The 27,262-nt window shown below is 41.2% G+C and overlaps 1 protein-coding gene across 2 annotated transcripts; it reads left to right on the plus strand.

Moving 5' to 3' along the window:
* The first annotated feature begins 4,595 nt into the window (after window positions 1-4,595).
* OPRM1 (opioid receptor mu 1) lies at window positions 4,596-25,365 on the plus strand. 2 transcript variants are annotated; one of them, XM_062488872.1, is made up of 4 exons: window positions 4,596-4,906; window positions 18,058-18,410; window positions 19,347-19,867; window positions 25,333-25,365. In XM_062488872.1, the coding sequence occupies exons 1-4, from the start codon at window positions 4,596-4,598 to the stop codon at window positions 25,363-25,365; spliced, it is 1,218 nt and encodes a 405-aa protein (XP_062344856.1). The 2 variants fall into 2 exon arrangements, with proteins under 2 accessions (XP_062344856.1, XP_062344855.1); XM_062488871.1 differs by lacking the exon at window positions 25,333-25,365 and adding an exon at window positions 24,824-24,862.
* The last annotated feature ends 1,897 nt before the right edge of the window (window positions 25,366-27,262 follow it).

Here is a 27,262-nt window from a genome sequence, read left to right on the forward strand (position 1 = left end):
AAATAAAGTCACATTGACAAATCAAAAAGCCAGATATCACCCTCCCCATTCTGTAGGGATTTTGCTAGTGTCCTCCCCCTCCAAGAATTAAAGTCAGCTCTTTATTCTGACACACTGTATTATTTAATTTCATTAATCACCTAATGGGTGGCAATTACTTAGTGTCACATAATGCTCTACATTTAGTGCGACCAAAGTGGCATTACACTGTAGTTTAGAAGTTGTATTTGTCACAGGACTGTTTATGATGGCTCAGAGTTTTCCATTTCTGAATGCCTTGTGGAACCTGTGAGTCCCATAACAAATATTTTTCTAGTGCATTGTGATGATTTCCTAGGAGCATGAAACTATATTTAAATTATCTATTTGAATCTCCTCCCTTCAGCAAAAGCCAATTTTGTGGCCACATAAATATTTCTCCCTACATTACTATCTGCAAGTGGGCAGAGTACTCTGTCTCTGTGAAAAGTATTTCACCAACAGGTGCATCCTTTGTGCATGCCTAATGCTACCTTTCTGGCATATTTGAGAAATCAGCATTTAGCAGTGAGATTGCCAGAGGTGACTCTTAAGTTATGTGATCTTTATCTGCACACATGCAGGGAGAGACACGGAGACAGCAGCAGGTGGGGGAACCTAAATAATTCTCTGCCCTGGCTACTCCAGGAGCAGAGGAACCAGAGGAACCATCATCCCAAAAAAGACCCATCTCCTCACACAGGAAAGAGCACCAGGACACAAGGGTAGGTGGGGGAACACCAGTAATGCCATCAGAGAAATGAGATCTCTCCCTAGACTGTCCCAGGCTGTCACAGGGGAGCCTCAGCCCCATGGGCCAAGCACCATAGGGGAGCAATTGCCTGGAGCACTTCCCAGACTGTGGGGTGTCACTTCCTAGGGATGTGGGACACAATTTGGGATGCAGGAGAAGAGTATCTTGGGGGACTGCCCAAAAATGTGTCACGAGATGTTTAAGGGAGGAGGCACAGGCAGGAAAAGGGAGGGATACAAGCCAGCTAGTGGGCACACTAGGTCTGAGAATGGTTCCTAGGCGGCCTTAGTTTGTCCCCCCATGCGCGTGTTGGTGTTTGTACGTGGGTCCATAGCCACAGGCTGAGTGGAGCTGCAGCCTCAGGGCTCCTATGTCCATGTGCAAACAGCTGGGATGCAGGGAGTAGGTACTGGGTAGACTGAGTGTCTGATCCAGATACTCACTGAGAAGAGCCATATGGTGTACATGTACACATATATATATTCCCACTGGCAGATTTTCACCCTGAACAGCCAGAGTGGAACAGGTGAAGTTTGTGTTTCTGTTAGTGCTGAGTTCATGTCTGTGCTGGTCTCTGGGGCCAGCTGTGTGTATATGCTTATGTGTGGGTTCTATAAAGGTGTTTGTAGGCATGGCTATTGGGAATACAAGCCCAGCCTGGCTATTAGCTGGACCTCAGGGCACAGAGCTGCAGCAACCTCCCCTCTATTGAGCTACTGGATTTGGAAAGCCTAACCAAGGACCAAGAATTGAACTTGCAGAGTCAAAATACCCAAGAGTTAGAAAATGTAAGATTGTATGAACTGAACTGTCCCCCTTGCTATATATTTTATTATATCACACACTAACTTCCTCTAGACCCTTACGTCATTAACTATAGTAGTAGATTTTTGGAACACCTTTCACTCTTCTCATTCAATATGTAGCTCCAACTCAACAAAAGTAAAACTATTAGTCAAGGATAGTTGAGAATACAGTTAAGTATCAAGGACAGTTAATACAGTCCTTAACAAACCGTCATGAATCTGCTTTCTAGCCTTGCCAGATAAGGAAATTGAAAACTATATCAGAGGATCCCAGAACTGTCAAGGTTGGAAGAGATCTTAAAGATCGTCTAGTCCAACCATCAGTGGGGTCCAACTGACACCTTGTTGTGCAAACACAAAAGCTATCAGTTACAGATACATTTATTAAACTTTGGAGAGACTTTTTTTTTACAAGGCCAGAAGAACTCAGAGATTATAAAATTTAAAGTACTTATTTTCAACTAATGGATATAGTATTTGCCACTCTGCAGATTGCCCTTACCGGCAGAGTCACTGTCACAATCTAGGAAGGAGACCCAAGTCACTTGAGAATACAGAAATACTGCAAATGATTGAGACTGCTTATTTTCTTGTGAAGAAGGAAAAAGCTGATCTACCACCTACAAGAAGGAATTACTGGCTTCAACTTCACAAACACCCTTTTACCAGAATCTTGGCTACACAGTCCTATATTATCTGAAATTATTTGAAGAAAGGGTCTCACACATTATTACACTGAAAATGACCTTTACCATCTGAAAGCAATATTCTAAAGATTTATTTCACGTTGCCTATGTCCTTGCGAAATAACATTTATAATAACTTTGCAAAGAGATGCATCCAACTATCACTCCCTTACCTTGAAATTTTGCTTAATGAGGCCTGTCTTAAACAATCTCAACTCCCAGGGCTTTTTGCCAGCCCTCTCTGCATCCTAAGCTTTCATCTGCACCTGCCAAAATGTTGATTTATCTGGGCATAATAATTTTTTGTATGTGTACTCTCTTTTCTGTGAGCAGTCATAAAGACTTCTGTATAGCACTCCATTTACCTGGGCATCTGTTTTTAAGGTTTTTTAAAGACATTTTAATGTAATTTTAAAGTCATTTTTAATACATAAAAGGGCCTTCTGATAATGAGAATTATACAAATCTGGCTATGACACAAGATATGGAGTGAATCTCCTGGCAGCCTCGATTTTTGTTCCCCATCTTCTCCATCCTTTCCACAGCCAGGCACAGTTGTGTTAGGCTAAATACTAATTGTGTACAGGCTTACATTAAACTCTTCTGATGGCTTTGGTGCAACAAAGGGCAAGCACAGAGAGAGGTTCCCACACTGTGAACATACCAGAGATGAAAGTTTCTGAGAAAGGCCTGGTTCTAAAGCCTTGTTCCTCCTGCTCCGTGTATGACTATACGTGCTGTCCTTCAGGAGGGTAGTGTCTTTGACCATGTAAAATCTCTGAGTTCTTGCTTTCATTTCCCCTTGTCCACAGCTCTTTCCAGACACAAAAATAACTCCTATTCTAAAGCTCTTCCTAAATGCAATGCTAAATGGCCCTCTCCTACCAATGAAAGATGCTGAAAATACCCACTCTGGCCATGAAGAAATACATGCTATCTACTGAAAGTGCACATTAAGAGATTACTTGCTTTTCTCCTTCCCTTTCTCTTTAGAATGAAAAAAAGGAATACAAATTCTCCATATCTATATCCCTCTCAAAGTTCAGTGACACCCCTTTCCCATTCCCTCTTCTTCCTCCCCTCCAATTATCAGATACACATTGAAAGATTATGTGGTCAATTCTGCTAGTGTTACCTGCCCTGAGCAGCACTGGTTCTCATTGCTTGTGGCACAAGCATACAGGTAATCCTTAGACTAAAATACCCGGAATTCTGCCTCTTTCTCTTAGGTTGCAACTTGTTTCTTCTCTACCTTTGTCATTACCACTCTTGAAATAGCGGTAGGTGCTCTGCACAGGGTGAGCAGAGTAAGTGTGCATCCATGATGAGGCAGCGGGAGCAATCACTGCTACTCTGTCACTTTCCTGTTCACCAGGAGATTTTTTTTCTGCCTTACCAGGGCTCTCTTCTGATTTCATTAGCGAGACAGTAAATGAGGTAAGTCCTAATAGAATAATCAGCCATTAGGCAGTCCTGCACCTCTGTACTCAACTGATCAAGAAAAGGTGCTGGCGCGAACAAGCGGTGTGTGAATTAAGCACACAGTAACAATAAGTGTGCAGCTCAAAAGAACGGTCATTCTTATCTGTGTTATCACATCCGATAACAATCACACCAACATCTAGGGGACAACTCCCTGGAGCTCTGAACAGAAGATCCTCTGAAAATCCTGAGGATGCATGAGATCCGAGGACAATTTCCAAAGGACAAATTTGTTCACAACCACCCCTCCAGAAGCGTTGCTGTAAAGTTCATCACATTTTATTACAAGGTTCTGTTATCTGTATAATCACTGAGCAGGACATGGTTTTGCCGAGATCCCTGTCTCACTAAGATAATCAGTCGCGCACTGATCTCCACTCTGCACCTGCCTTTATCTCGCCAAGTCAGTCTCCCCCGGTCCCCCCTCGCCGGTGTTTGCCACCGATGCCCGTAGCGCTGGGTAAGGGAACATTTTAAGCGCGTTGCCTTCAAGTGTCACCCGCGGGGGAGGGGATCACCGCCAGCGCGCCGCCCGCTGTCCCCCGCAGGCGCGCTCCTCTCCCCGCCGGGGGCGGCCGCCACCGCACCCGGCCGGCCTGGGAGGAGCGGGGCGGGCAGCCTTTTGCGGGGAGGCGGCTCCCGCCGCTCCTGCGAGCACGGCCCCTCCTCTCGGCCCGGCCCGGCCCGCCCCGCCCCGCCCGCCGCACACATGTGCCCGCACCCAGCGGCGGGGCGCGCCATCGGGGCGGGCGGGCGCCGTCGCCTCCCCGGCACGGCGGCAGCATCGCGGCGCGCCGGGCGTCCCTCGGCCGCGGGGAGCGGGTGGCCGCGCTGACGCCGCTGCGCGCCATGGCTGTCGCCTACCTGCTGGGCAACGGGTCCGCGCCGCTGCTCGCCGGCGCCCTGGAGGTCCCGTTCGCCGCCAACGCCTCCGCCTGCCGCCCGCCCTGCCCGGCCTGGGGCAACGCCTCGGCGGCGCTGGGCTGGAACCGCTCGGAGCCCTGCGGCGGCGGCAATGGCAGCGCGGGCGGCGGCGGGCCCTGCGCTCCCGCGGGCGGCGGCCCCTCCGTGGTCACCGCCATCGCCATCATGGCCCTCTACTCCGTGGTCTGCGTCGTGGGGCTCTTCGGCAACTTCTTGGTCATGTATGTCATCGTCAGGTGAGTGCCGCCCTGCCCCGCCCCGCAGCCCACGGCCGCTGCCGTCGGGGCGGAACCGGGATGCGGGACCGTGTCCCGGCGGGGATGCTGCGGTCCCCTTCCGCCGGGCAGCGCGCAGAGGGACGCGCTGGGGCGGGTGCGGACGGGCGCCGGCCCCCGCGGGAAAGGGAAGGAGGCTTTTGTTAAAGAGCCGGAGCGGGTGATGGGAAAGAGAAACTTGCGGTGGAGCCGTGAGGGGCGGCGGGTCCGTCGGAAACCGCTGCGCGTCAGTGGATGTTCTAAGGACCCTCCGAGCTGCAGCACCTCTGCGAGCGGCTCTGGCCAACGGGGCCTGAATCCCGCACCTGTCCTCTAAGGAGCGAGGATTTAAAGGGACTATAGCTACTGCCTGTGAGTGCGTAAGAGTACGGGGTGGCGCACGGATAGCCGGCATGCTTTCACCTGTCTTTCCACCCACCTCTCCCAAATGAGTGAACAAAATGCAACTGCACCGCGATTAAACGCTTCTCTGTGGCTGTGTTTGGAGATCCACTGCCTCATGTCTAGATCTGTACGTGAACACTGAGATGCATTTATATAGGTGTACAGACATTCATGCGTATACACGTGTATAAATACGTATGCCGTGATCGCGACCGCTTTCCGTAATCCCGGCGTTCCGGCTGTGCTGCGGCACTTCGCAACTTTCTCGCCGGCAAGAGAAAAAGCCCCCAGCGGGGCTAATGCAGATCGGATCACGCGCGATAAATCCATTGCCAGTAAATGAGCGGAAAACGAGAGAGAGGGAGATAAAAGAGGCTGCCTCGCCGGCCTGGCAGCGGAGCGGAGCTGGGCGGGTGCTTCCGTGGGGGAACACTGCCACCTCCCGGGAGCGAGGGTCCGGGAGTGGGACGGCGGGGCTCGACAGGATGGGGCCAGCTGAGCTCGTCTCCCTTCGTGGCTGCTCGTCGTTTGCAAACCAAGCGTCTATTGGGCCCTGGAGAGCCCACCAGGCGCTTTTAAGTGAGGAGATGGGGATGGTCCGGGGCACGCTCCGTTCCGATCGAGTCAGACCCAGCACTTCCAATTTCCCCCTCTTCTGGAGCGCCCGCGCTCCGTTTGAGCTCTGCGTTCCCCGAGGAGTCGGGGCTGCAGGAACCGGGTTTGTCTCTGGCAGCACTGGCAAGCCAGGGGTGGCTTTGTGGTGCGTGGGTGCAGCGCAAGCAGTGCCAGCGGTAGAAAGCCGGGGGTGAGGGTCGCGGTCACGGTGCGGTGTTGCAGCAGGATGGAGGGGATGATTCCTTCGGCACGTGTTAGGGATGCCACTGCAGAGCCTGTGGATCTGGTAGACCTAGTGGGAACACAAGTGATACCCATCAGTGGTTCAGACTAGAGCAGTTCAGAAACCTTGTGGGTATAACTATGCTTCAGAGGCTGCATGCACAGAGCTGAGGAGATTCTCTTCTGTCTTGTGGTTCTGGTCAGTGTGAAACTCAAGCTATCTGTGTGAAGATACATCTGCAGAAAGGCTTCTGAGTGGGGGCATGACTGCAATCACCATAGCAGTGTTGAATGCATTCCTCTGGGAGGAAAAGCGGATGCACAGGGTAACAAAGGCAGGATAGCTGTCAGTGGAGAAATATGCCGCAGGTTGTCCCTGGAATTATGTATTTATTATCCTGGGCATAACCCTTACTAGGTTCATATTTCTTACAGTAATTAATTGAATTACACTTGCACCACAAAGCCAAATCGAATGAGGCACTTGTATTTAGATTTCTATCTAAAGAAAGCATCTTTCCCTGACATGACAGCTTGAAAACAAAAGCCAGAAGCAATAGGAGAAAGCAAAAATATATTTTCATTTTACAGAGGAAAACACAAATTAAGTGGCTTGTCCAAAACTAACAGGACTTTTATGGCAAACCCCACATCTCCTGTGAAAGAGCAGCTTTTAGTATGACAGAATTCCTTCCCAATAATACCATGCAGCTGTTTAGCAATTGGGATGACAAGGAATTTACATGCTAATGGCTGAATACCATCTGTGGCTTAAGCAACACAAAAATACATTCTCTTTCTGTGCTTCTCTGTAGGTGTAGGGTATCTTGTCAGCAACAGGGAACTTAGTGATTTGCTTCCTATTGCAAGCTATACCAGCTTGACAGTGTTCCAGATCATAGAATATGAACCTATGAAATGGTGACCCTATGCACTCACTTTCATTCCTCCTTGCATCTAACTATGAGGCCAAAGTTTCACTGGATTGAATTTGTCATATAGAATTCCCCTTCTTTATCTGCCTTTCCCATTATGCCTGCTCAGGAAAAGCAAAGCATTGAACTTCAAATTAACCATGAGAGGAATTGAGGCTACTAAAAATTAAGATTTTTAAGTAATATTAGTACCTAGTTTGTCTTGAAAATACTAGGAGCTGGGACGTAGGTGCTTAGATATTCAAAACACCTTTCAACATCCTCACATCCTCACCTTTCAGAGTCCAGCCCCAGTGAAAACAGCAGTGACTTCAGATCAAATGTGCAGCACATTAACTTCTTATGCTTGATTTCTTTGGAAGTAGTTTTAAAATAATTATATAATTCTTATAAATATTATTACTCTTAAAATTTTTCCACATGAGGCAAATCCAGAGGTTTGGAGCCAGAGCTGTGCAAGTTCTAGCCTGACAAGGAACTATTGCTATCACCCCACAATGCCACCCTGCTATCCCTGCTGGGGCAAACAGAGGTCAGAAAGCAGATATGTCCGAGGAGGAGTTAGAAATGTATTGTGATTATCAATATGAGAAGAAGGCTCTTTGTGCAAAGCAGGTCCATGGATTTACAATTTATACACATTATGTTATAATCAGTTCATTCTCATCCACCCTCCTCATTCTTCCAGATGGTTCCTGTTCAGCTGAATGCTTTCATCCTTGAATTAATATTTACACGTCGTACATGTAGTGTGTAAGGTTTACCCTCATGTTACTAACAGTGAGCTCTTTCCTTTCTCAAGTACCAAAAAATGCCTTCAAGTGACAGCAGTAGGAATTGAATAGATTTTACTGCCAGCCGTGAATTTCCCGCAGTCAGAAAAATCTGTAAATAATTTTTATTATCTGTTTTCCTCATGTGTTTTGTGTAAATGTAAATTACTAATATGAACACAATGTTGTTATGGCTATATCAACAGCAAATGCTACTTGTAGCTGCTGCAGAGTACAGGAAGACAATGTACAATTAGTACCATGTGGCAATGAATTAATTTACATGGTAATCCAAAGGCTTTTCCAGCTTTCTTATCGAGTTGGTGGGATATTATTCTCACAATTAGAATGAAAATAAGAATATGCATCATAATTAAGGCAATATGCTAGAAAGCTGCAATAGATCCTAGATGAAAATCTTAAACATCTCAAGTCTGGAAGAACAGAATAGCTTACAGAGGCCCCAGCCCTCCACAATCCCAATGCTGTGGGAGAACTGTAATTCCATCAACAGCCGCTGAAGTCAGTCAAGTTCGGAGTGTTTCCTCATTTGTTTTGCTATAAATTTTTCACATATCATAAACAAAGGGGTCTCAGGTTCTCTGTAGTATTTTGTAGAGGAAGGAAATGTCTTTTTTTTTTTCTCATTGAGTAAATGATTACACTGCTGTAAAGAAAAAAAAAAAGAAAACAGGGAAAGAAGTTGAAGAAGTCCTCTCTGAAATTAAGGGAAATTATGCGTCTCAAAACAGCCTCTTAATGGTGTTTTGAAAAAAAGAAAAAAGAAAAAAAGAGCTGTGACTGAAGCATTATCTAATCTGGAAAGAGTGTGCAGCACTGAAAACTTTGGTTAGTTCAGCTGAGCTCACTCACAATTCAGAAAAATTGTTTTATTAAGTAGAACGGACTTAGAGTTTAAATTTCGATTGTAGAAATAATTGGTATCACCAGAGGAATAAATATTCTTACACGTGCATGGAAGTGTGAAATCTTGTTAGAGAAAAAAAAAATCTGTAAATAATTACAAGCCTGAAAGTGGGTGAAGCAAAACAAGTGTTTCTAAAAATAGGTTCTTTGCAGGGTGATGTGGTGTTATGGATGCAGTATGCAAGATGAACTTCAGCATCTTTTGTAGTAGCATAGATCAAGGAGCCTAGGAATTGAGAAGTGCATAAAAATCCTGCCTTTCTTTCCTCTCCACAGTCTCATGAACTTCTCTGCATTTGCCCAGCATTGCTTGTGTGGGTGTGTGTCCTGCCTGTTCCACTGACGGCAAAGGCTCCGTTCCCATGCTAAGAGCTGTAAGCCTCGGCAGCCTTACCCAGTCATGTCAATTATGAATTAATACAGCTCACAGCACCAGCCAGAGAAGACCCGGGGGCAAAACTGTGGGAGCACTGTTGGGAGGAGCAGCAGAGGAGCTGAATTAAATCAGCAGCACAGCAAGGGGGTGACCCTCAGCATCTTTCCTTACAGAAAGGCAGGTGTCCCTGTTTGCATACTGTTTGTGACAGAGTTTGCCAGCCTTTGCTAATGGGTAAATGTTTAACTAGCGAGCTGCTCTGCTCCCTTTCCCCAAGATGAAGGAAAGCAGACAAAGATGGAATGTATACCTTTATATGATGTTTTTTTAATTATGTTTTTACAGATATGATGAAAATTTGACCAAAAATACACGAGGCTGCAGCCTGGGGGTAACACCCATCTCACTGAGGAAGCAGAGGCACCTGAGGGGTGAGAGCTCTGCAGCCCCAGACTCCTGTCCAGCCCCTGTGCCTGGCTGCAGTCCCAGTGAACTCCTGCACGCAGGACAGCATGCCAGGCACAGGTGCATGGACCCTCTGGCTCTGCTAATGCCTAGCACCAGGCAGTTCTGGGCAGAAAACAACCCTTCTCACTCAGTTTGCCTGTAAAAAGCTGTTTGATCCCACTGTACTTATCCTGGAGTGACATGATAATGGTTCCCATGAAAAAAAAAATGTTAAATGTTAAGCATGTTCCTGATTTTTTTGATTTTTTTTTTTTTTTTTTTTTTTTAGGATTTCTTTATAAATATAATTTAAAGTTACCAACTTTTAAAGGCTTCAGTAAGGGTAGAAAATACTGTATGCACATACTGCTTATATTACACAATTACTAGCAAGCTAATGACTAATGAGCAATTTAGCTAACAAAATCCTGAAGTACTGCTTTGTTTAATTTACAGTGTTTTCCCAAACCATCAAGGATAACATTTGCTGAACACTGTGGATAAGCTTTTATAACTTTTCTAGATCAAAAGGTGACGTATTTACAAAAATCTCAAACATAACATGATGCAAGTCCAAGTGTCTCAGAATCGTAATTTAGTTTACTAGTATCTTTTCCAGTCATAGCCAGCAGCTGCTGTTTAGTCACAGAGTGGAAAAAATAGGGGCAACATTGTGTGAGTATCATTCTAATAGACTTTTAGACTGCAGAGAGACTTTCTGAGCTGCATTTTGCATCAGCATTTATTCAATAGCTTTATGTGGACATTTCTAACATGCAGTACTCCCCCAAAAAAATGATAATCAAAAATAAGTTTAGAAGAAGAAAGTAACACAGATTGCTACTACTAAACAAAGCTGCTTCAAAACAGAAATTTGAAGCATTTTTACTGATTCTGATTTGGTTATTTTTAAGCTTAGATGTTCTAAGATGGTTGTTGTAGAGGTCTTTGTTAACATACATTTTCAAAAAAATAGTTATTTTCATGATGATTCCAAGTGCAAACAAGTTTTTGATGCTTGATAAGTCTCTTCAAAATACAAATTCACTCTTGTAAGTTTAAAAAAACGAAAAGCAACTATTTCCTGAATTGTTGTGCTTAAGTCTGATCTCAAAGAAAGCTCTTTTTATAACCATCTGTATCTTCTTTGGCTTTTCCAAGAAGTTTGGGTTTATGGTATTGAAAGTGGGAATATTATAATTATCTTCCAAAGACCCCTAGTCCCTTTTGGAAGTGGGCTTTTAATGGTGTTCCACAGCTTAGCTGAGCTGTGATAAGCATTCTCATTCATCCATTTAATGTTAAACACATCTAAATTTTATTTATGTTTCCCTTTGAATTTAAATGATGAAAAAAGGTAGGCATGACACACCATAGCTAATCAAATAACTGTGAAGGACATGAAATAGATTTTTTTTTTCCACCTTCTTACTGAGAAGTGTTCAATTATCAGCTATAACATCTTGTATTAAAACTTCAGAACAAAAATGTTTGCAGAAAATGGAACCTCTCCTCATTGTGTTGTGTGGAGCAGTTCCAACTGAGTGAAGTCTCTTTTTTTAAGGGAGCAGCCATTGTGACAGTGCTAATCTTCAGCCCTGGGATGTGCTGCCCCTATAGAAAAATCATCTAAGGAGCCAATTACCCAAATCACTCTCATAAGGCTGTGGTCTTAGTAACTCCCTCAGAGCTGCAGTTTCAAACATAATCTTATCCTTGTCATGTAGAGACTGAGTCCATGATTTCCAGTACTTTTGATTTGGTCTTCTCACATAACACCTAAATGTGCTCCTTCTTCCTGCCATGCCAGCTTCCACCATTGCCTGCTTTCCCCTTCTCCCCACATCATAGGCAAACCTTCTACATTTATTTTCTCTGTAGTTTGTCTGTCTCACCTCTGTCATTCCTTTCCAGATCGCACTCAACAGCTTCGCCAAATCCCAGTCTCCTGGGTGTAAGAGGCCATACCTTATATCCCTAGTGTTACTTTGGTCTGTGCAGTCTGTGTATGGCCTGGCCTCCAGCCCCATGCCACCTCCCTGCTACCCTCTGGCCAGGGGGATTGACTACCTGCTGTTCCCTACCACATCTTTAAGGATCTCACATCTACTAGCATTAAAATTGTCTTCAAAGGCTTCCCTGCCAGCTTCCCTGCTGACCAGGGATATTTCATGTACAGTCCTTATCTCAGGTGATCAGTCTACAGATCAGGAGGGAGGGTACCAGCTCCTGGAAACCAGACAAAGTGGCTGATAACTTGTCCCCTCTAGAAAAATGTTACCACAGTTATCAGAGGTGTAGTCTGCACTTTTACTCTCAGTCACTCTTCCCTGAAGGCAGAGGGGGAAAAAGTCAAATTGAATATACTGACAGTTTTCCTTTATATGTCTTCTTAGCAAAGCAAAACCTTCAACAATAAGCACCTGCTGCTGGATAATGACAATATATTGAAGTTAGCCTTTTTAGCACCATTGATTTATTTCAGAGAGAGATGTTACACAATAACCCTGAAAGCAGTGACCTTTATTGGAGACCCATATATGCCTCAGCACCAGGCAAACAGAGACTCAAATAAAAGTGGTTTGACAAACAGGCCAGATTAAGTTCTGAAATAATTGGCAGGTAATTTTTCCCCCATTCAACTAGGCTGGAAGGGAAGAAAGTGTACCAGCAGATGACTGTTTGGGCCCTGGAGCATACTTATTACTGTAATTTGTTTTTTATCATTAAGTAGCTTTTTATGATGTCTGGGAAAAGAAGAGGAAATAAGGAGTTACAAGACATGACAATATCTTAAATATTTCTGTGGCAAGTGAAATACCTATACCTGTTCTTCACTAGTTCTCCAGCCCTTTTTTAAAAAAAAAAAAAAGAATGTATCACATCAGCTTTATTTTGTATGGATTTCTGCCATCTATTTTTCACATATATGTAACTTTAAAAGGTATAAGATAATAAGAAATCATAAAATAATTACCTGTTATGACTACTGTGAAGTTTGGGTTCTGTCTGAAGTAATCTCCTTGCTTGTTAGTCCTCTCAGTCAGACATCAAGGGAAAGGACCAACCTTTCTCCTGAAAATAGCTATTTTTCCCAAATGAAAAAAGCTTGTTTTATTTTGTCTGGGTAGGGACTAAACTATCTGGCTCAAACTAAATAACAGAAAGAGGACTTCTCTATGATGCCTTTCAGTAGCAAAAAAATAAAATCAGGAAGACAGCAGCAAGTCATTTTTAGTCCAAAGTCCAACACAGGAAGAAGGATGAGTCAGGTGGCCTCACAACTCTCTTGGTGCCACACCATTTCCCAAAAGACTGGCACTGAAGTCTAAAGGTGACTCTGCCCAAAAGGTTTTTGTTTAGCTCACTCTCTCCCAAAGCTGAAGTATGAGATAAATTCCTGATGGTTCTGAGTACAAGAAAAACGGCCCTGAGCTGGTGCTGCTTCCCAGGAGGTGATGTGCTCTGCTTGCTTCTCCTGCATCCTGTAAGCAAATACTGCTGGATCTACACATGCCTTGGTACGGTCCTGATGAGAGGAAGGGATGAGATGGGAAGTAAAAGAAGCTAACTAGGTAACCCAAGGGAAGTAAACTTTGGTGATATTCTGGCCAAATCTCATTTGTACTATGGAAGAGAATAAAGTGAAAAAGCAGTGGGAAAACAAATTGTTAGGGAGAAAAGAGGTAGCAACTGAAGCAGCTACAGTCCAGCAGTTCCCTGCCCTTTGCTCAAGTCCACACTGACCACATATACACTGAGACTCCTTCAGAAAATGGACATCCCCTTGCCAGTGAGTGAAGAGAGAAAGCTGCTCCAGAACAATGTATGTGAATCATGACCAAGTATGTCAAATAACTAAACTCTCTGGTTTTAAATCCACTGGACTCCCTCAGTATGTCATGCTTTGACACCTAAGTGCTGCCTAGTATTTTACATCTCTAATTAAACCACCATGACAGGTCACAGCAGTGACTGGGTAGTGCTGTGCTGGGAGTCAGGATGCAAGACTTCAACAGGAGGGCACAGCAGCTGCCTCTGTCTTTCTTAAAGGCATTAAATGCTTCCTCACTTCCTCATTTCAGCTTTTGCCCCCAAACTCTGGATGGGTTCAGGTAGTGAATGTGATGCAAATTTCACAATTTCATTACAGTGAAATGTGAATGCTTTCAACTCTATTGTTGTATCTGCTCAAGGTTTTGTTTACTTTTTCAATTTATTGGTTTGGTTTCACTCAGGGCTTACTATGTTTAAATTACAGCCTTGTATAAGATCTCTTCAGTAGAACACACATCAAAAGAATGCAGAGGTTGTTAACTACAAGATGGAACCTCCAGTCTGGGTGGCCTTACTGCCTAATGACCTATCAGGGTTGTGCACAAATTTATGGTGCTTGTAGCCAGAGATGAAATTTAATGGCCTAAGGAATGAGCATTCAGAAGTACCCATGAATAGAAAAATCAAAGACTTAAGTTTTCAAGCTGGTTAAATCATGTGCTCGCAGACAGGAAGGTTAGACCTATCCAGAATATATATGACTTCAAAACTTTTAATAGAATACAGCCTGCCACAGATCACATAAGAGCTGTGTCTGAGATACAGTATGGGTCTTTCACTCTATAGAGACCCATTACCATGGGAAGAAAAGGATAATCAAATAGATGGATGTCAGTAAAGTCCATCATTTGTGACCCTTTAGCTCAAAGGTACTTTCCAGAGTGTGGCTTGAGAGACTTCATTTCAGTGTCAAATATTAAAACTGGATTGGAAGACAGAAAAATTTTGAGGGTTTTTACAGACCATCTTGAATATGTCATGACTTTGTTAAAAGCTTTAAGGGCTCAAGAGAAATTGAAAATATTTGATATTTCAAGAAAACATGCCAAAAAATCCCTTATTCCTACTGTTTTTGAATTGCATATACAAGTGCACCAGGAAAAATCATGGGGGGAAAAAACTAATTTAAATTGATTCAACTAGGCATACTTCACATGTTTTCAATCTTCCCACCCAAGGCGACCTCAGCTAATCTAATGTACGCACATAATGATTCTTCATTTGTTTAGCAAGTCATTTATGCAAGAACATGAATTTGAAACGCTAACCTAGTCTCCAGCATCAAGAGGAGTTATGTCAGATTGTCTGTATGCAAGACCTAACTATTGGCTGTTGTTTCTTTCAGCATCTAAGCAATTTCTGAGTGACTGCTTTCTTCAATGAATCTCCAGTGATTTTTGTCCAGTTTTTCATGTGTTTTGTGCTGAACTTAAACACAGATGTTGAAGTAGTCTTTGTCTCCAGTTGATCATTCTGTAGGCAAAACCTTGCATGCCTTTGTGTTGCTGAAAGTAATTATTACCAGTCTGTCATTGACCAGCTTATTTCCTAAGTGCAAAAGACTGTTTTGCTTTCCTCCTCATTGATCTTTTATGATACAACAACTGCACTGAGGAGTTAGAAGGGGTATACTAGTAGGTGCCAGTATTATAATGAGCATAATTAATTTGGGTATATACCAAGAGAAGTATTGCACTAAATATTCACCAAAAAAGCCCCTGAATCATCTCATTCTATTAGTCTTTTCATTGCAGAGTTGTAAAATAAAAGTAAGGCCACCCAAAGCCAATTTCTGTCTTCACTTGCAACCTCTCTCATTGACAGGCAAAATTTAATACATTTAATGGTTTAGATACTGAAATTTCAATGCAATCTAAATACCAGTATTCAGATTTTCATAAGTTTGAAGTTAAGATTTTTTTTCTCTACGTGTCTGCTAATTTTTAGATTCTCTAGTGAGTTTGAATGAAAATGTGAAAGCAATATCTTAAAAGATTTCATTTATAAATTTTGGTATTCAATTATAAATTTTGGTATTACTAAGTACCTCTCAACTGTAAGAAATCTCATCACATACACATCTATGTCTGGATAATAGAAATGTTTGTTCTGCTTGTTCAAATAGATAGACTGATACTTTAGCAAAAAGTATAGTAACAGCTAAGATCAAGACTGAAAAGCTCCATTGTGATTGTTACTTTTCATGCTGTTAAAATTACATTTAATCAATTGCTTTGGTATTTATTTTTTCATGCCAAAAAATAATCCTGATAATCTACTTATTTAGAAAAATACACGTTTTACAAAATGTACCTTGCAGAAATAAGCCCCTTATAAAATCTTTAAATATTCCGTACAGGGAAACACCCAAATCCCATTGAATTCACTGAAAGGAATATTGTAAATTTCAGTAGACTTTTGTTGATTAGGCAGTTGTGGAGGTAAATACTTTCTATCGCCATAAGATCTCTGCTTTTATTCATTGTAAGAACAGCATGATTAGAAGTACAAAGATTACAGCGTACATCAAGCAAAACCCTTCACTAATGGTCTATAGAGGCCATTAAACAAAGTAAGTCTAAGAACTTTTAAACCTAAACTGACAATGAAACTGAAAACTATGTTGTATTTAAGTTGGATAAGACCCATGGCCAGTGAAGAAACTATTATATTTATTCTGTTCTATTTATTCAGAGCATTTTTCTGTCCATCCTCTGTCATGCTGACCTGAAAGTCATTTATATATTGGTTGATGGTTTGGGCTTTTTTGCTATGTCAAGCATTCATTTTAAATCATAAAGGCTTTAATTCCTGATAACAAAACATTGCCATTATTATCTGGCGATGCGCTCTCCAGACAGACCTGTCGCAGAGTCATGTGTGATGACAGCAGCACTGAGCAGCATTCCCATGCATGCTTTCTTGTCCAGCTGTAAAGAAGGCAGGCAATCATCTAAGGTCTGAGCAGGGTTCAGCAGCCCGGTGAGGGCACAGAACCCTTGTCACCTTTGCCTGTTTGTGCAGAGCTGAAAGCTGCTGCCCCTCTGTCTCTGTCCCAGCCTGAGCAGATAAGGTGGGACCAAGATGGATATGTCTGCTCACAACACAATCAAACCTTCAGGTTAGCTCTGGATACACCTTCAGCTACTCCTGGATATCTCAGAACTTTGGAGAGGTATTCATTGTGATAAACCACAGGGCTAAGTACTGGGTAATAGTAAAAGCAAAATATAAATGTAAAATTATAAATATAAATTCTCATCTGGAAGATTCTCCAGCAAATTGCCCAAGAAATATTTTCTCCCCCCTCCAAATACTTTCTGGAGATGTAGCTTTTATTGTGTACTTCTCCCACACTGCAATCCTGTACATTTTTTCCAGTTTCCAGCATAGAGAGTTGCAGATGCATGCAGCATCTACATTAGTTAAAAACTTTCTATATAAATGGAGTAAGAAAAGTTTTTACAGGACTTTTAGAATATGGAGTTTATTTACGACTTCAAAGTATTATATTCAGATCATACTTTCTCAAGGCAACAGTCAAGACAGAGTTTGGACCTACTTGAAAATCTGTTTTTAAAAACCACCTTAAATTGAAATTAGTATTGTTAGTGTCTTCTCGTGCACAGTGCTAAAACTGAGAGAACAGATCCACTACCAGTGATTTCAAATTTTCATCCTAAAAGCTTTCTAGGCCCATTCAACATGAAGTCTGCATTTCTGCACACCCTACCAAAGAAAAGTTCCATATGCGCATTCCCTACACAATTCTTTCATTGGGATTTTTTTGCAAATGACTCATGTTCTGAAGAGACCTAACTCAGGTAAAATCCATTAAATAGTATATTTTACATTTTGTCTTCCCTAGCAGGTTCCCTAGCAGGTCTTTTGAAATGACATACTCTTCTGAAAAGCACTCTATAAATTGTAAAATGTTTGATCAAACACTCTGCTTATTAGTTTTACAGAAATTGAAGGAAGTTTCATCAAAAGAAAAAGCCATGTGGCTGCCCAAAATCCAAGCAGCCACAGGGTCCAGCTTCCTCAGCAGCAATCTGGGCAGCATTGGCCTGGAACATTATTTAAATTGAAACTTTTTGGTACCACTTCAAAATTACAGCATCCACAGAAAAAGTGGGTCTCAAGGGCTGCTCATTTGGAATGACATCATTACTACTCCACAACCTACAAATGAATTTTCTATTTCCACAGAACATAGTTATGATATTTGGTATGACAACAGCGGGTACAGAAAATCTATCTATGTAGTACACTATCTGATCTGTAAACATACAATTTTTTCAGCTTCTCAATACTTTAGCATCCATAATATTGTTTCTTCTCTGTGTATCTTTTCCTTCTGCAGAAGTTAAATTAATCTTTTCTTCCTTACACCCTTTAGCTGATGTCTCACTGGAACTGCCAACATATAGGTGAATCATAGCATGGTCATTTGGTTAAAAGCAGAAAATGGGATCTTTGACAGTATATAGCACATTATTTTACAGGAGCTTCTTACAGATGATGCACTGAATTCAGTTTTATTTAACAATGTCAGTTGTGGTCATTCACATGCTTTGCCAATTTCTTTTCTAGGTACACAAAAATGAAGACTGCCACCAACATCTATATTTTCAATCTTGCATTGGCAGATGCCCTAGCAACAAGTACTCTGCCATTCCAGAGTGTGAATTACTTGATGGGAACCTGGCCATTTGGTACCATCCTTTGTAAGATTGTTATATCCATAGACTACTACAATATGTTCACCAGTATCTTCACACTCTGCACCATGAGTGTGGATCGCTACGTGGCTGTTTGCCACCCAGTTAAGGCCCTTGATTTCCGTACCCCCCGAAATGCCAAAATTATCAATGTCTGCAACTGGATTCTTTCCTCTGCCATTGGCCTGCCAGTTATGTTCATGGCGACTACTAAATACAGGCATGGTAAGTGTGGCTTTCATTACTCATCATTTAAACTCCTTTCTGCATTGTTTCACTGTAGTGTAGAGGCACTGAATTAACTTCTGACCTTCAACCCATGTAAAGGATGTATCAGTGCAAATGAGCCCCTTCAACAGTTTTGCATCTGGCTGTAGTTGACTGGACAAGCAGTGCGTGTGGTCTGTGTTTTACAACAAGCAGCTCCAGCTCCTTCTGTGGGTCCGTGCAAGTCCTGCTGTGCCACTCAGTTACTGTAGTGTTTGGAAAAGCATCTTTGCCTGCCTACTTTCTCCTGTGGGGCAGTTATGAATTACCCTATGGCACAGGAGCCTGTGCTTTACCCAGGATACTCCCACTGGGAAGCTGGCAGTCACAGATATGTTATGCCCTGTCTGACAGGACATGATGCAGAGCAGAGAGCACGTTCTGAACCACTGGTGCTCCAAGACCTTCCATAACAGGGTAGTGACAGCATGTCAACATAAATCCAGACCCTCCACAGTGCATAGTTACCAAGCATCATGTCATTCTCTTCCCTGTGTCCCTGAAATGCCCAGACTCTCAGCATGTATGGTGGCTTAACAATCTCTTTTCTTTTTGTTTTATACTGGAAGTGAATATGAGTCAAAATTTAAGCATTTATGACCAATCAGCTCTTTTCCATGTTTAGTAGACATTAAATTCCAAGCCATAATATGCAAAAGAGAACATGTTAATTTGGTTTTGTTTTCCTAACTCGGGCTTCATGTGTGTTTTGCAGCACTCTATCCTGGCAGTGTTTGTGTGAACGACAGATCACAGATTGATTCATTTTACATGTTTACTTAGGTGTAAAGTCTTCCTATATTTGCCTACAATATTTAATTAAATGAAGGTTTAAAGAAAAGCAAATGAAAAACTGACCTGCATGTTCTTCTCTGCTGTTTTCCTTTTCCTCAGGCTCAATTGACTGCACACTTACATTCTCCCACCCTGCTTGGTACTGGGAGAACCTCCTGAAAATCTGTGTGTTCATCTTTGCCTTCATCATGCCGGTCCTGATCATTACGGTGTGTTACGGGCTGATGATTCTACGCCTGAAGAGTGTTCGCATGTTATCTGGCTCCAAAGAGAAGGATCGGAACCTGCGGAGGATCACAAGGATGGTTCTTGTAGTGGTGGCAGTGTTTATTGTCTGCTGGACTCCCATCCACATTTATGTTATCATTAAAGCCCTGGTCAACATCCCAGAAACTACTTTCCAGACTGTCTCCTGGCACTTCTGTATTGCTCTAGGGTATACAAATAGCTGCCTTAATCCAGTCCTTTATGCATTTCTAGATGAGAATTTCAAAAGGTGTTTCAGAGAGTTCTGCATCCCCACTTCCTCAACCATTGAGCAGCAAAACTCCACCCGAGTCCGACAAAACACTCGTGACCATGCTTCCACTGCCAACACTGTGGATAGGACTAACCATCAGGTATGACTAGCAGTGGAGATGTCATCTCTGGATCCAGGCCACCTGCTTGGAGATGACATGTGCTCTGAAGTTACCACTTACACTGATTTGTAGCTTTTGGAATGAAATCCTGAACACTTTCAAGGTTATATTTGAAACTGGGGTATGCATACACAGAGACCCCAGTCCTGCATGGTGCTAATTGTTCTCTGCCCTGCTTGATGCTCAGAAGCCAAGGGCTCTAAAGGGTACCTTGAGTACTGGGTCCAGTGTGCATGCATGTACAGAGCACATATAATAGTGTTTCACTTGCAGGATGTTTCAAGCAGGTTGAAAATTAATCACAGATTTCCCTGTTCATACTCCTTGTCTGCTGATGGAGACAGGAGTGGGACAGAATACAGATCTCTCTTCTTCTCCCATTACAACAGTGAATAAAAAGATAAAAAACTGCGCTTGTTCACTTTCAATTGATGTACAAAAAAGGCCTACCTGGCCTTGTTTGTCCTGAAAGTCATGCAAGAGATAGACCAAGACTTGTCTACATGCAGCTCTTGCGTCAGATAATTATGTGGTGAATAAGGTGGGGTTAGGTATGTTTGTATGTAAATATATAGATATATATATATAAATATATACACACATGTTAAATACTAATGTGCCATTTTGCCATTTCAGGTATACTAAGAAAATACCTTTTCCATGTAGAAAAAGCCTTTAAGAAATAGGGATTTTATGGCGCATCAGATAACAAGAGCTGCTTATTGTTTTGTTTTTTGTTTTTTTTATTCAGCCTATTTTTGCATAGTTTTTGCAAGGAAGCTCTTTCAATATTTATTTTAAATGTACATGTTCAATATCCATTGTCCTGTGCTTAGTCTTGAGAATTTCCAAGCTCCATTTCTCAGCAAAATTTGAAAGCAAATCTTAACATTCATGAAAGTAACTCAAACACATTGCAAGCACTAGAAGATGTTTGAGTTGTCACTGTAATTCCTTAAAAATAAGAGCAAAAGCCTGATTCATTCCTTGCCATATCGCCTTTCAGCAATATACTTAGGTTGCTCATGCAACAGTTTCTGACTGCTGCCACTTCAGCCACAAGCTGGCTGCCTCCTCGAGGTGCAGAACTCACTGGCTTCTTGTGAAAGCAGCTACCTGCCTGACACTCAGCTGCTGCCAGATAGCCCAAATAAGAGTATTCCCATCTCCAAGGAGACCAAACAGTATTTGCACCACAAAAGAGGAGGGAAGTCTAAAGGGAGAAGGGCTAAAGTGAGAAGCTTTAGTTTCTCTAACCATCAACAATTGGTGTTGTTCACCAGTGTCTGATTCATACATGCCAAACTGTGGGCTGTGAAATCGGCACCTTCTCTGTCTGGTGGTGAAGCAGAACTGCCAAACTTGGCATAGGTGGGCATATGTATGTATGTACGTATGTATGTATGTACGTATGTATGTATGTATGTATTGTAGTATCTACTACAATACATTACATTTGCTACATTCATCTGTTTATAATGCATTTGTAGTCCTCAATGGAGTCAATTTTGTGCGTGTATCTGACAACAAAATTGTATTTCTGTCTAGTACCACCATTCCAGCTTTTTAGAGTGCAGTGTGTATGCACCCATTTTCTACATTTAGTTATATATGTTTATATTACTTTTAGGAGAGCTGTAGCCTTCTAAACTTCTACCCAAAAGAGTGACGTGGTACTTCCTAGAGGCTAAGTGAAATAAAATCTGTTTTCCTGAGCACTGACCAAGCCCAGAATAGAAGATGATGTTTCCCAGAGAGGTGTTTCAGCCTACACCACCAAGAGAGGCAGCCTGCTGGGGCAGGGATGGAGCAAGCAAGTGAAGTGATCTTGAGAGTGGCAATAAGGAGGAAGCTAGTCCTATAGTTGCGTTCTTTGCTGGCTAGGGGTTGTGTTTTTTTCTCTCTTTGGGGAATAGTGTTGAAATAAATTAGTTATGAAGAAATAAAACGGGAAGGGAAGGGAAGGGAAGGGAAGGGAAGGGAAGGGAAGGGAAGGGAAGGGAAGGGAAGGGAAGGGAAGGGAAGGGAAGGGAAGGGAAGGGAAGGGAAGGGAAGGGAAGGGAAGGGAAGGGAAGGGAAGGGAAGGGAAGGGAAGGGAAGGGAAGGGAAGGGAAGAATGACAAGGAGAAAGGTAAACGCAAGGAATTACATCCAGTGAGGCAGTAAGGATGGAAACTGATTGGCAAAGAGCCAAGCTGCATGGAACAAAGAAAGGTGTATGCAGAGCTGGCAAAAACTGTTTGGCTACTTTGATAGCTCTTCCTAGCCACTGACCATCAGTTCTCTCCAGAGCCAGGGAGAAGAAGACAGCACTTGGTAGCTCAGGTCTTCCTAGGTAGGTGGATAGGTCTTTGCATTTTCTGGTGTTTGAAAGACTCTGGAGTGGCCAACTCCACCTCCCTCACAACTATCCCTGCAGTCCTTGCTTCAGCAGCTGCTGATGCTGCCACTGGTTTATTTCTGCCAGATGTGCTCCCTGAATGCTGACCTGGGCCTTATCCCTGGAGTTCAGCTCAGCAGCTATTTGGTACAGTCTCTCACCTCAATGTCTATAGAATACATTCACAGCAAGCCATGTTCATAGTTTAATGTTAAACTTAATTTATCTTTTTTCTTTAGCAAACATTTCTGTAAGACACATTTTCTGACGTCTGCTTTTAACAAAATGAGAGACAAGATTGTTGAACTAACCTACACTAGAAAGGTTCTCTGGAATAGTGACTACAAATGTAATACCTAATATTTTTATATTATTATTTTAAACACAAAAACCCCTAGAGTGAATGCAGCTTTAGCTCTCAGGAAATTAAAAAGAAAATAACCACCCAAACAAACCAATATTTGCTCAGACACTGAGATTCTGTAAGTTCTATGGCCAGGGCATTATTTTTACAGGTAAGTGCTTACTTTTAAAGAAAGTCTAGCTTGTATCTTTTGATTGAAGTATACTGACAAGCTCTTTCTTGTGTAGACAAGCCCTTGGAGAGCATTTGATATGAATTCTAATTGCAAAGCTGTGTAGTATTTGGCACACTTCATATAGCTTTCTAAGGAGCAGATGTTCTACAAGTTATTTTTTGGCCAAGTAAGAGTTCTTTTCTCCTGCTACAGTTAATGAGAGCTGCAAGGCTCAATCACGCAAGACCTAACACTCTCAAAGCATTTTAAAGCATTTGGAATTAACACTCTTAAGTATTTAAGTTGTTGGAAGGAACAACAGTGTCTTCTATCAGTTCAAAAGCATCAACAGGAAACATCATGAATATTCATATTGTTCTAAGTTAATATACTGGCCTTTGGCCTACTCTCTGGCTCCTTGGCATTACCAAAAAGGTCTAGATTAAGTGCTTATAGTTTTCAGGATGCAATCTTACAAGTGCATTTGCATGGAGAAGGAGTGATGTAATCCTGGGGAAAAATTGCTTGAAAAGCAAAACTACTTTCTTTGAACTTTTTTTTTGTACAACCAAGTGTTGGCAGGGGAGGGGAACGAAGGATCAAATAGTAGCTTTTGCAAATGGCTGAGGGGTTTTTGATGTTGACAGTAACTGATTCCTATCAATATCTTGGCAAGTATATTAAAATAGCTTTTACTTCAGATGCTCAGAAACTCTGCATCAATTTACCTCTGAGATTAAAAGAAAGTTTAAATGTAAAATCAATAGATAGTTATTTTCCCCTGAAAAACAAGTTTTTGCTAATATCTATGTGTTAATAACAAAAAAAAATCTAAGTAATTAGGGAATTGGATTATTAATAATTATAGAAATCTGAGAAATTTAATTTGTTTCAATGGATTAGTTTCTCTGTGACCCATTTTTATAGCTGCTTTTATAGCTACTTCACCTGGATGTATCCAAGCAAGTAAGCAAATTATGCATAGGCACATCTTCAGGACTGTTTAGTCATCCTATGCATAACTCTTCAGTTTTAGCTTCTGATGCTTTCTTGTCAACTACTGAAATGTCTAAATGCCCTAATGGAAACTGTAAATCCTCCCCATATGCTGAGAATGAGGCCTCAGATATGTTCAATGACCAAAGGCTCAGTCCTGAAAGCTTTGCCTTTACTGCCTGGATTGGCAGCCAATGTAGAAACAAAAAGGATATTGGATTCAACAAAAACTTTTTAAGTTAGAAGGAAGGAAAGATTGAAAGCTAATTTCACTTTAATTAAGTAAATGAAGAAAAAGTTTTCTAACTTCTTGTTTCTCCTTGTGCTATATGACCCACTGCAAACAAACATGGGGAATGCTGGTGATTCCTGTTGCAGAAACATGAAAAAAATTGGCAGCTTCTTGTCAGATTAACATCTACCTGTATTAACAACAAATGGCTTTCCTGTGTATTTTCAGAAAATTAATATATCTCCTTTGGGAATTATACTGTATTTCAGTAATAATTTTGAAGTACTGGTTTCTTGAAAAGCCCATTTCTGCTGAGATAGTGACACACTACGAAACACTTGTCTAAGTTCAATAGATCCTTAAAACTGGGGTGTCTTTTGTAGCTAATATGCATTGACTGAAAATCCAGAAGTTAGACACTTCTGATATGAGCACAGAATGTATTCAGCTAAAATACTAATTCCCTTGTATCTGCTACAGAAGGAATACATAAAGGGAATGAATTTTTCCCATTCTCATGAAATTCATAGGGAGTTCCACCCTAGAAAGCGAACAACTGGCTTGATATGAAGTATATTCTAATTCAAATTTCACACCTACTAATGTTTCTTTGTGATCATTTCCTCTGTTGTTTCACAGCAAAAGCATAGTTTTGCCTTACTCTGGACTATGTGCTTAGCTTTATACATCAGGACAGTAGCTGCAAATGAGAAATAAAATCCTCTAAAAAAGCCACGCACACACACAAGCTTGTGGGTGGGAAGGTATCAAACAATTGTTCATTGTATTTACAATTTCTTTCCTTTCAGTTGGAACTTCAAGAAGCTGAAACCACTCCACTGCCGTGACAGGGTCTCCTGCTGCATGGCTCAGAGCAGTTGCCACTGCCACAGTGTGCTAGTGGGAGCATGTAGGATATGCTTTCCCTCAAAAAAAAAATACCACAGAGGAAAGTGCCTGCTTTTCCAGTCTGTCAAAAATTGCTTCTGCAGCACATCTGCATTGCACAAAACAGAAGCATGAAATGTAACAGCTAGCAGAGCCAGGAGATACAGGGGTGTTCCTGGCTCCAGTGCTCAAGGCAGTCCTGTTTACCAGGAGCACATACCTTAGTCTAAAACAAAGCTGCTGTGCCTGTAGCAGCCTGACATGCACTTGGTAAGTTACAGTGGTGTTAAAACAGGTTGGAAAGAAAAATTCAAACACTAGATGACTGTAGTTTGAAAAATAAGGTGAGCTCTTGAGGATGGAAAGTAATGGGATATGAGGTTGTAATACTGTTGGGTACACGCTATTTACTGTTAAAATCTATTTGTAGAGGTGTTTTCTGTGCAGGTTATTTGCGTGCTGAAGTCTCACAAGGTCATGTAGAACAGCACATTTGTAATTCAAGAGGTCTTCTCTTGTGAGGGTTACATGTTCTCCAATTTCAAAGGAAATTTTTTTTTCAGTGATCCCTTAAAAAAAACAAAACAAAAAAACCTAACCAAACAAAAAACTTCTAAACTTCATCTTCTGCTTCTATTTCATATATATTAAAAAAGACTTTAAAATCAAAATAATGAGCAATTACTTTTTCTGAAAGAGACAAGTAAATTAAAGTATTCTACATTGTTATTGATTGTCAAATGATCCCCAAAACAGCATATATTAACATAAATTTCTTTGTGAATAAAAATGTAGCTATAAGCCTGTCAGAGCTTGCATAGGCTGATGATATCTTCTCTTTCAAGCAGTTTCTCAAATTTCAGCTGCTCTGTCAGCAGCATTTTCAATTTGTCAGTAAACAACAGCCCCTATATGAAGTACTTGGAGCAGCTAGTGAATTAGACCTTTTTAAAAACAGAAATTTTAAAAAATAATTTGCTAGATATCTATTTTTTCTTAACCAAACCCACATTGTGTTTGCTTTTCTAATCAACATAAATGCATCTGCATTTTGTATTAGCTGCTAAAACATATTAAGATTTTAGAAGAAATATTGTGCTGTAGCAAATGCCTTCTTAGCTGTTTTCTAGTATGAAAATTAGAAATATCCATGTAGATAATTTGTGGTGCAATGGTATTTTCTAGGCATTGTTACTTGTTTTGTAAATAAATCATCAGTACCTAACTGGGGAAAAATGTACTTTGATGAATTTAAGTGTATTCTGAAATATAATTATATGGAACAAGTTTGTTTTTTTTTTTGTCTTTTTCTTTCTACAGCCAAATATCTTTCTTATTTTCATTGTTAAATGTGTAACAATATGCTTATAATGTGAAATTGTTTGTTTCTGCCATAGACTGCATAATAAAGATTGAAGACCAAATCTTTGCAAGTTGTAAATTAAAGGATTATTTGAGTTTCATCACTGTGTTGCAGCTAAATATGTAGCTTATATAACAGCAGAATATGAAGCTAGATATAACAAAAGTGCCTTAATTTTCTTCTCTTTCTGTTGAAAATTCTTCTGTGTGGTCATATGGATTTATGTTTAATTTTGTGTTAGTTTAGCTGTATCACCTCATAGTCATCGTTAAAGTTTAAACCAGAGTCATCACCATTCTAAGGGGTTTTGCATCTAATTTTTAAACAACGTAAGATAGCCACTTGGAGGAAGTTGATACATTGATTTGCACCACACAGCAGTATTATTTAAATTAAAAAACCAACATAGAATATACTAGATTTAAATAGACTAACATGCTATGATATCATTACCACCTGATGGATTCAGAGTAATCTGACATGCTCATGTAAAACAATAAAAAAACCTTAAAATATTGAAGGAGTATTTGGAAAGTCTTAACTGATAGACCAAAAGTATGTTTAAGTAAAGATCATAATTTCGTGAGTAGTTAAAAGTTCAGTTTTCACAAAATTTACATAATTAATTGAAGCCATTATTTCTTCTTTGCATGACGCACACAGGCAAATTACTGTGACTTGCCAGTAGACAGCCAAATATTTTTAAGGACATTTTCTGTTTCTGCAATCCAACAAGTGAGAAACCTGTCTGTAAATATGTTTCGCAGTAATAATGTTGTAGCCTTGATGTTTTAAGGCTATGAGGAAGAAAATTTTATTAGCAGATCACTTGCAAAAAGTAAGGAAAATACCATTTTTTTCTATAAGGCCTGAATGTTCACTGGTAGTGCTTTCCAGTAAGTAGCATATTATTACACAACTTCTGTACCTGCATTGTAAACCTTTAATAAAAATGTCTCTGCTTCTTGTGGATTTGCACTCAACCCCATTGTACATG

The sequence above is a fragment of the Cinclus cinclus genome, chromosome 3 (genome assembly GCF_963662255.1).
Source record: "Cinclus cinclus chromosome 3, bCinCin1.1, whole genome shotgun sequence".
NCBI classification, from domain to species: Eukaryota; Metazoa; Chordata; class Aves; order Passeriformes; family Cinclidae; genus Cinclus; species Cinclus cinclus.